Here is a 10,625-nt window from a genome sequence, read left to right as displayed (position 1 = left end):
GTGCAAGTCATACGACTTAGCTGCAGTCCCTGGCGCCTTCTTGGGACTGCTGCCACACCTGCTCCCCACAATATATAACAGAATATCATTAGGAATCATTTCATTGACTTTTTTTTTCATTCATGTTTGGCTCTATTATGGGTTTCTGGGTTATACAGTCTCTGGTTCTTGGCCCTTTGGGAAATGTCAGGGGTGAGCTCCCTCCCATAGTATGGGTCTCAAGCTGGAACAATCATTGGTTGGCCACTCCCACAATTTTTGTACCATCTTTACCCCAGCACATCTTGTAGGTAGGATAAACTGTAGGTCTAAGTTCTTTGTGGCTGGGTTGATATCCCAATCCTTCCACTGGAAATCTTGCCTGGTTATAGGAGGTAGCCTGTTCAGGCTCTATATCCTCCATTGCTAGGAGACTTAGCTAGGGTGACCCTCATAGATTCCTGTGAATTTCCATTGCCCTAGGTTTCTAGCTCAACCCAGAAATGCCTCCTGATTCCAGTTATTTCTCTCTGTACTCCCTCACTCTATCTTCCTATCACCTGGTCTCTTCTGCTCTAAGCCCTACCTCTCCCATGCAATTTCCTCCCCCATCCACCTGTAATGTTTATTCTATTTCCCTGTCACAGTGAGATTCATATTTCTCCCCCGTGAACCCTCATTGTTACTTAGCTTCTTTGGGTCTGTGGATTATAGTGTGATTATCCTTTACTTTATGGCTAATATGCACTTATAAGTAAGGGCATATCAAGTTTGTCTTTCTGAGTCTGGATTACCGCAGTCAGAATGATATCTTCTAGTTTCATTCATTTGCCTGAAAATTTCTTTTTTAAAAAAATACTTTCATTCTTTTAAAATAAAGGCGCATTGGAATCGGGACTGTGCATAATTTCTTTTTTAAAGATTTATTTACATTTGAGTACACTGTAGTTATCTTCAGACACATCAGAAGAGAGCATCGTATTACAGATGGTTGTGAGCTACCATGTGGTTGCTAGGAATTGAACTTAGGACCTGTAGAAAAGCAGTCAGTGCTCCTAGCCATTGAGCCATCTCACCAGTCCTTGCTTGCAAATTTTATGGTATCATTTTTTTTTTTTAACAACTGAGTGATACTACACTTTCTTTGTCTATTCTTCAGCTAAGGTACATCTAGGTTGTTTTCAATTTCTGGCTATTATGAAAAAACTGCTAAGAACATAGTTTAGCAAGTGTTCATGTGGTATGGTAGAACATCTTTTGGGTATAGGACCAGGAATGGTATACCTGGGTCTTAAGCTAGATCAATTCCCAAATTTTTGAGAAATTGCCCTAGTGATTTCTAAAGTGGCTGTACACAGTTGTATTCTCACCATAAACTGAGGAATTTTCCTCTTGTTCCAATACTTGCCAGCATGAGCTGTCACTTAAGTTTTTGATCTTAGTCATTCTGACAGGTGTAAGATAAAATCTCAGAGTCATTTTGATTTGCATTTCCCTGATGCCTAAGCATGTGCATTTCTTTAAGTGCTTCTCAGACATTAGAGATTCCTGTTTAGAATTCTCTGTTTAACTCTGTACACCATTTTAAAATTGGATTATATGATTTGTTGATGTTTAATTTCTTGAGGTTTTATATATTTTGACTATCAGCCCTTTGTCAAATGTGAGGTTGGTGAAGATCTTTTCCCATTCTGGAGGCTGCCATCTTATCCTTTCAGTTGCTTCACCAAGATATTTTATATTATTTGTGGCTATTGTGGCAGTGTCTTTTACCTTACAAAAGCTTTTCAGGTTCATGAGGTTCTATTTATTAATTGTTGATCTTAAGTGCCTGAGTAATTGCTGTTCTGTTGATGGAATTGTTTACTGTCCCAGTGTATTCAAGACTATTCTCCACTTTCTTTTCTATCAGGCTCAGTGTATCTAGTTTTATGTTAAGGTCTTTGATCCACTTATACTTGAGTTTATTTGTAGGGTGATAGATATGGGTCTATTTGCAATCTTCTACATGCCAACATCCAGTTAGACCAGCACCATTTGTTGAAGATGCTTTCTGTTTTCCATTGTGTATTTATGGCTTCTTTATAAAAAAATCAGGTGTTCATAAGTGTGTGGATTTACTTCTTGCTCCTCTATTCAATTACTTTATTCAACCTGTCAGTTTTTATGCTATTATTAGTATTAGTATTGCTCTGTAGTAGAGTTTGAAATCAGGGATGGTGATAACTCCAAAAGTTCTTTTATTGTACAGATTTTTTTTTTAAAAAAAGCTATCCTTGGCTCTTTCTTCATATGAAGTTGAGTATTGTTCTTTCAAGGTCTGTAAAGAATTGTACTGAATTTTTGATTGGAATTATACTGAATCTGTAGGTTGCTTTTGATAAGATTGCCATTTTCACTTTGTTAATCCTACCAGTCCATGAGCATGGGAGATCTTTACATCTTCTGAGATTCTCCTCAAAATCTTTCTTTGGGGACTTGAATTTCTTGCCATATAGATCTTTCACTTGCTTGGTTAGTTTACACTAAGATATTTTATATTATTTGTGATTATTGTGAAGTATGTTGTTCCCTTGATTTCTTTCTCAGCCCATTTATTGTGTGTATATGGAAGGGTTACTGATTTTTTTGAGTTAATCTTTAATATAGACACTTTGATGAAGGTGTTTATCAGCTACAGGAATTGCTTGCTAGAATCTTTCGGGGTGCTTATGTACATTATCATATCATCCACAAATAGTAATACTTTGACTTCATTCCAACTTGTATTTTCTTAATTTCTGTTGGTTGTCTTATTGCTCTAGAGAAAACTTTTAAGTAATATGTTGAATAGATATGGACAGAGTGGACAGCCATGTCTTATCCTTGATTTTAGTGAGGTTGCTTTAAGTGTCTCTTCATTTAATTTGATGTTGGCTATTGGCTTGTCTTTATTATGTTTAGGTATGTGCCTTGTATCCTTGATCTCTCCAAGACTTTTATTATGAAGAGGTGTTGTGTAGCCATCCAGCAGCCAAGGATGAACTGGGTTTACCTGCAGGGAGGGCTGGAAATGAAAAAGAGGAGGGGAGTGAGAGAAGAACGAAGACAAGACAAGGTTCTGATCAAGCCTCCAAGTTTAATATTCAGCACTGCATTTATATAGGGAAAGCCCACAAAACCAATCCTTTGTTTTGCAAAGCAACGTCATCAGGCAGTCTAATCTTCTAAGTTCCTGTGTGAACTTTCATGTGCACCTAAGGCAGATGACTCCACCAAGGATGATAAGGTCCATTGTGGCAAGTGCTCAAGGTCTGTTCAGCCTGCTCAAGGCTGGAAAAGACCTGCTCAAGGCTGGGAAAGCCACAATTCCCCCCTTTCTGTTTTTTAAAGATGAGCAGTACCAGTTGCTGGATGGGGGCACAAGATTTACTTGTTTTCCATAATCCTGTCTAGGGTAAAGAGTGGCCAGTTGACCCTTCCTGTCTTAGGTCAGTGTCTATATTACCCCTTCTTACCCATCATGGAGAGCAAACATAGCATTGATGTATGTCTCTGTCTTAGGTAGATAGGAGCTCAAGAATACTCTTACCCATCTCTAACTACTGGTCTTGTATAGCACACTCTTTACCATTCAGACCAAAGGCATGAAAGACATATGAATATGCACTCAATGCATTTCTTCATAGCAGTGAATAACTGCCATGGTGAATAGCTGAGCTTGCTGAAAGCAATCCTGTATTGAGGCAACCAATCTGTTTATGATGCAAGGTCCAAAAGTTAAAAGCAACAAAATTATAATTAATGGTCAAAGCAGTGTAGAAATTAAAGTTGTAAGCCATGGGGAAGTGGAGAACCAAGATTCAAACCATTCTTGATTCTGTTCTTTTTTTCCCCTTTCCTTTTGATTACTCCTTCTCGAACTTTAGCCATAGACTCCTCTACTACATCTGAATGATCTACGTAAGAGCAACATTCTTTGTCGAAGGCTGCACATAGTCTTCCCTGTTGTAGCAATAAAAAAGCAATTTCTCTCCTGTTTTGAAGGACTACCTCAGATGAGGAGGTCAGAGATTCTTGCAAATAGGAAATCAAAGTTTCTATCCTTTCTATATCTGTACCTATGCTGTTCTAAGGAGCTCATGATTTTTTCTTTGCAAAAATCAGGGCAGAAGCATCAGTAGCTTCTCCTCCTACACTCAGAGAGCTCCTTGGCATCCAAAATTTAAAATAAAAAGCATAAATTAAAATAATTTAAAATTAAAATAATTTTGTGGTGTACAGGGATATAATTCCCCCTTTTTATTTTATGAAGATATTGTTTTAAAGTTCCATGGACTTTTTCCACAATACCTGTCCTTTAGAATAATAAGGGAATATGGGTAATATACATTTGTCATAATTTATTGGTATGAATCTTTGAGGATTAACACCATTATGTGGTACATGAAGAAATTGAGGGTACTGAGCACAAGTCTTTAAAATTTGATGTGCATATGCTCTAGAAATACAAATTTTTGTCTTAACTATTACTATTTTGATGATGTAAATAAAGAGATTTTTTAGCTAATTGTTCCTGTAAGGCCTATAATCTGCCTGGTATACAAATCTGCTGTGGCATTGCCCAGGGGTCCAGGCAATCCAGTATGAGCTCTTAAATGTCATATATGATAAAGAATAGTACATGTTTCTTAAATTAAGCTGTATTTGTATAAATATCTGTAAAATTTGAGAATTAGCAGTATTTAAAAAGGAACAATTTCAAGCAATTGTAAACCATGAGCTATATATTGGTTATCAGTATACAAATTAAAAGCTTAATTTTTCAACATTTCAAAAACAGTGGCTAGAGCACATAATTCAATAATTTGTGAAGCAGGAGGGAAACTTAAGAGAATAAACATGTGATCCAATTACATATGTTTCTCTCCTATTAGATGAACTGTTTATAAATATAGTAAATGCATTCCTTATTGGCTGCAAGCATAAATTTACAGAAAATATAAAACTATGAATAGAGGCAAATTCTAATATCTTGTCTTTTGGATAATGATTATCAAAATTGGCCTAAAGTGTTTACCATGCAATAGGCCAAATATCAGTATTCTGCATTAACCAATTTAATTGCTGTTTGAAATAAGGAATAGATGTTTCAAGTTCTTTCCCAAAATACTTTCATGTCTCTATCTTACAATTCTGTATTAAGACAGCAACAGCTTCATAATAGGGTGTTCAAACTTTACTTGGAAATGAAGAAAGATGAATTCTGGTCCCTTTTGCCAAAAAAATCCCTTATGAAATTATGAGGAGACAAAAGAACTGGATAAAAAGCAGTGTGTCCAGTGTGGAAAGCAGTGAATTAAAGCCTCAGGGTGATCACAGAAGATGTCAGCTGGAGCCAGGCATTTGATTTTCAGGAAGGAATGAAGCAGAGCTGGAAAGCAGGAGGCACTGAGGTCAATCCAATGAGCATTGGGGTTACATCTATGTCCTTTGGGTGAACCAGAGGTTTCAGGTTGAAGTTCTGTAAAATGCTGGTTAGGAACAGGAACAGCTCCATGCGTGCCAGGCCTTCTCCTGCACATATCCGTTTCCCTGTGTAAAAATGTCAAAGAGGTAACTATGCCTTATTCACAAGTGTGAGCCTGAGACATACAAAACTCTTAACTAATATTGGAGGTTAAGAATAACTGTTGAGTTATTAGATGTATGGTTAGATAGACAAATGGCTGAGAAGATACCCTATCAGGCAAGCTGACAAAAGTGGGTCACATTTATTTCCTAAAGAGCATGCAGTCTTAAGGAAATAGCAAGAGCAATAGAATATGGTTGCAGAGCATTCAACTCAGGTCCTTTTTAACAGAAGCAAGTTATCTTAACTGCTGATTCACGTCTTCAAACCCATTCTTACTTTTGTAAAAATGGCCCATTCTAGAAAGTTGAAGGTACATGCTCAAAATGACTTATGGGAACTGAGGAGCTATTGGCAAATGATGGCTTTTGAGAGAAGGAGAGCTAGTTTAATAGTGGATGTGGCCCCTGGTAGGTTACCAAAGTTGCAGTGGATGACTCTATACTCATACACACAGTAGCATCATATAGAAGACTCAGTGGGCACATGAATTTGGGAGAGAGAATGGTGCTGGGGCTTATGGGAGGACTGTAGGGATAAAGTGCTAGTGAACTTGTTTATAACATAGGATACAAGTAAGAAACATTCATAATAAATACATACTTTTAAATATTCTGCATTTTTTTCTTGTTCTCTATCACTAATGGGTAGGTGTGTGCGGAAGCTCCTTTATAGAAGCAGGGGAAAGAGGGACAATATAGGGGTTTTACAGAGGGGAAACCCNGAAGGGGGATAACATTTGAAATGTAAATAAATAAAATAACCAATGAAAACATTTNAAGAAANAATNTGATGTTTCTTAACATTTCCCTGGGATAGTGATGTGCCATTCTCTCTTACTGCACTAGTAAAACTGTATCACCATGTTCACTCATCTGTTTTTCTGACTGAGCTTGATTTTTGGAGTTTCTCTGTGTTTTTAGACACCTGTTTCAGCTTAAGCAAGCCAGGATGTGAGGAAGGAGCAACAAGAATGAAGAAGCCAAAATATGGCAGTCTCCAAATTCATGATAAGTGAATAAAGCCTACATGGGTTTTAACTTCCAGAAGAAGTCATTAACGACCTCTTGGTGTCTTTGTGATATAGCTAAAGGCAGAATGCAAATAGCATAAAGTCTTGTTTTCTCAAATTGTCATAAATGATTGTGAAAACTAAGGTATCCCTTTTAAAATCTTTTGACAGGGAGCATGTTTCAACAAGGGCAATGCCTGGGCACTTGGAATATGCTCCTGATTATGCATAAATTACAAATTTACTAACCATATGGGAGACACCATGTAAGGCCCAAAACAGACACAATGTGCCCGCCTTTTGGCCAGTTTATGCTGGCTAATTTTATGTCAACTTGACTAAAGCTAGTGCTATTTAGAAACAGGGAAACTCATTCATGAAAATGCCTGACCAGACTGCCCTGCAGGTAAGCCTGTGTGTCCATTTTTTGGATTGATTTTTGATGTGGAAAGACAATGTGCACAGTGTCAGTAGTGACACTTCTCAGTTTGTGGTCCTGGGTTTCTTTAGTAAGCAGGCTGAAGGAAACTTGTTAGCAACACTCCTCTATGGCCTCTACATCATTTCTAGATTCCAGATAAGTGTCTTGAATTTCTGTTCAGATTTCCTGATGTTAGAGTACAAATTTCAAGATGAAATTTCATCTCCAAATTGTTTTGGTCATTGCGTTTTATGACACCAACTGAAACTGTAAATCACACATATGAAAATGAGTTTGCATTACCTGTTGAGAATGGCATGAAGTAGTCACTTTTTTTAAACTTTCCATTCTCATCTAGAAAGTGCCCAGGGTCAAACTTCTCTGGGTTGGGGAACTCCTTGCTATCACACAGCACTGATGACAGTGATGTTATTACAGTTGTTCCCTGGAACAACACACAACAGAGACACCAAGTTACAAAGAAATTATGGAGCTAAATCATATTAAGAAAATAACTTAGTTTACTGTCTCTTCCATAAAAGGGGTTAATTTTTTTTAATTACCAGGCTTTTCCTTAAAAGCCTATACTTAGAAATACTGAAATATCTGAATGAAATGGATTATTTTGTAGATAGATACCATATACCAAAGTCAAATCAAAATCAGGTAACCTGTCTTACCAATTTCATATCCCCTAAGGAAAGAGTAGCAGTCATTAAAACCTCCCAACCCAAAATAGACCAGGGCCAGATGGTTTTAGTTCAGAATTCTAGCAGACTTTTAACGAAGAGCCAATACCAGTATTCCTCAAATTATTCCATAAAATATAAACAGAAGAAACACTACCGAACTCATTTATGAAGCCACAATCACCCTGATACCTAAACCACACAAAGATGCAACAAAGAAAGGCGACTTCATACCAATTTCTCTTCTGAATATTGATGCAAAAATACTCAATTAAATACTAGCAAAAGGAATCCATTAACATATCAAAACCATAATTCACCATGATAAATTAGCCTTTATCCAATGGATGCAAGGATGGTTCAATATATGGAAATCCACCAATATATTCTGTTGTGGGCCATATCTGCCCTGCCACTGGGCATGGCTTCTTGGGGAGGCTGACTGAGCTTATCCCATGACACTTCTGGGAAGCACCAAGACACCAAACAAGCATGCTGGGAAAGCATAGTTTGAGATGTGGGAAAGCCAGAAACTTTTTAGGTATCCCTGGGCTTATAAAGAGAATGGAACCATGAGATTATCAGACTCTTGGATATCTAGACTCTTCTGGGACTTACAGAATAGCTGATCATGGAGTTTGGGGCCTTGGACTGGGGACAGTCTCTAGTCTGGGGCTGAGGGGAAGGGAGCTCCAATTTGTCACAGAGGTGGGTGATTGTCCTTAGTTTAGTGGAGGCATGCTGGAAGAGCAGAGGGGTCTTGTATAGGAGAATGGGCTGTGGGTCTATAGACAAAGACCTTCTTCTGGTTCCTCATGATTGGTCTGGATGAAAGCAACAGTCCATGTTTAACCATATAGTATATTAGATGTTCATGGTGGAAAATGAATGCATAAACCCTTTCTCAGGGTCTATCCTGAGATCAAATACTTTTTGCAGGAAGGAATGTCTGGGAAAGAAAGCTTATTGGCTAAGCCCTCAGGGCGTATAGTTACTTCATTAGGAAGGAGAAATCTGTTTTGGGCCTATCTGACCACAGGACAACTTTCTTATTTGAGGAACATGGCACCTGGTCCAGTGTAGGAGTCTGTCAGGGAATGACAAGTTGCCTATCTCAGGTTTGTGCTCACTGAGTCTTCCAGGTCTCAACCTGCTCTATCCACCAAGCATCCTGGCATGGTTTTATTTCACACAATCCATTATATGAATAAACTTGAAGGAAAAAAAACCCATGAACATCTCATTAGATGATGAAAAAGCTTTCAACAGAATCCAATGATCCTTCATGCTAGATATCTTGGGAAGATCAGGAATTCAATGTACGTACCTAAATTATGTTTATTATGTTTATTGTTAAAGCAATATAGAGCAAGCCAATAGCCAACTAGAAGCAATCCCACTAAAATCAGGAACAAGACAAGGCTGCCTGCTCTCTCCATATCTATTCAATATAGTGCTTGAAAATTTAGCTAGAGCAATAAACAACAAAAGGATCTCAAAGGGATACAAATCTTAAAAGAAGAAGTCAAGGTATCACTATTTGCAGATGATATGATGGTATATGTAAATTCTACCAGAGAACTCTTACAGGTGTTGAACAACTTCAATGAAGTATCTGGATATAAAATTAACTCAAAGGATTCAGTGACCCTCCTTTATACAAATGATAATTGGATTGAGAAAGAAATTAGAGAAGTAACACACTTCACCACAGACACAAATAACATAATATATCTTGGTGTAATTCTAACCACACAAGTGATAGACTTCTAAGAGTAGAGCTTCAAGTCACTGAAGAATGAAATCAAAGGATCTTGTGTCGTGGGTCCCTCAGAGACCAGTCTGCACAGGTGAGAATGCGGACTGCAGAAGCGACACAGCTTCTGGGACAGACCCTGTTTTGGGCTCCAGACATCCGGGCACCTTCCCTGAAGAGGAGAGGTATCCTCCTGGTAGGGCTATGACTGCTGGAGCAGGTGAGGGAACCATCTTGTGTCCTGGTTCCCTTGGAGACCAGTCTGCACAAGTCAGCTCTCAGACTGCGGAGGGTGAGTGCGCGAACTAAAGAAGTGACACAGCTCCTGGGACAGGCAGAAGCAACACAGCTTCTGGGACAGACCCCTTTTTGAGCTCCAGATATCCAGGCACCATTCCCCATCAGAAGAGAAGTGACAGCCTGGGAGGGCTCTGACTGCCAGATCAGGTGAGAGAGCCATCTTGTGTCCAGGGTCCCGTGGAGACCAGTCTGTGCAGGTGTGTGTGCAGACTGCAGAGCAAACACATCTTCTGGGACAGGCCCTGTTTCAGGCCTTCATCTTCAGCCAGGAAGCAGGTCTGAACACCAGAACTCTGCACCTTCCCTGCAAGAGGAGAGCTTGCCTGCAGAGTGTACTGTGACCACTGAGATTCAGGAGAAATCTGGACTCCCAGGACTGCTGATAGAGGGCAACAGAATTACAGGAGGATCAAACTCCAACCAGAGACAACTATAACAACTAACAGCAGAGATTACCAGATGGCAAAAGGCAAATGTAAGAATCTTACTAACAGATACCAAGGCCACTCACCACCATCAGAACCCAGCACTCACACCTCAGCCTGTCCTGAATACCCCAACACATCCGAAAAGCAAGACTGAGATTTAAAATCATATCTCATGATGCTGGTAGAGGACTTTAAGTAGAGCATTAATAACTCACTTAAAGAAATACAGGAGAACAATGCTAAACAGGTAGAAGTCCTTAACGAATTACAGGAAAACACAACCAAACAGGTGATAGAATTGAACAAAACCATCCAAGACCTAAAAAGGGAAATAGACACAATAAAGAAAACCCAAAGTGAGGCAACGCTGGAGATAGAAACCCTAGGAAAGAAATTAGAAATCATAGATGTGAGCATCGGCAACAGAAT

The 10,625-nt window shown here is 38.8% G+C and overlaps 1 protein-coding gene across 4 annotated transcripts in view; it reads right to left on the bottom strand.

The window, feature by feature from the left end:
- Positions 1-3,077: 3,077 nt before the first annotated feature.
- The window catches only part of LOC110286013 (cytochrome P450 2C37), a 115,324-nt gene continuing 107,776 nt past the window's right edge, over positions 3,078-10,625 (bottom strand). For 2 of the 4 annotated variants that reach the window (XM_021152465.2, XM_021152467.2), the window contains exons 8-9: positions 7,327-7,468; positions 3,078-5,553 (exon numbers count right to left, since the gene is read on the bottom strand). In XM_021152465.2, the coding sequence (XP_021008124.1) occupies positions 5,372-5,553; positions 7,327-7,468 (324 nt within the window). In that variant the 3' untranslated portion in view covers positions 3,078-5,371. The remainder of the gene's footprint in view (positions 5,554-7,326; positions 7,469-10,625) is intronic. The other 2 variants (XM_021152466.2, XM_021152468.2) reach the window with 2 other exon arrangements.

The sequence above is a fragment of the Mus caroli genome, chromosome 19, assembly GCF_900094665.2.
Source record: "Mus caroli chromosome 19, CAROLI_EIJ_v1.1, whole genome shotgun sequence".
Taxonomy (NCBI): domain Eukaryota; kingdom Metazoa; phylum Chordata; class Mammalia; order Rodentia; family Muridae; genus Mus; species Mus caroli.
This window is presented reverse-complemented; position numbering and strand designations above follow the sequence as displayed.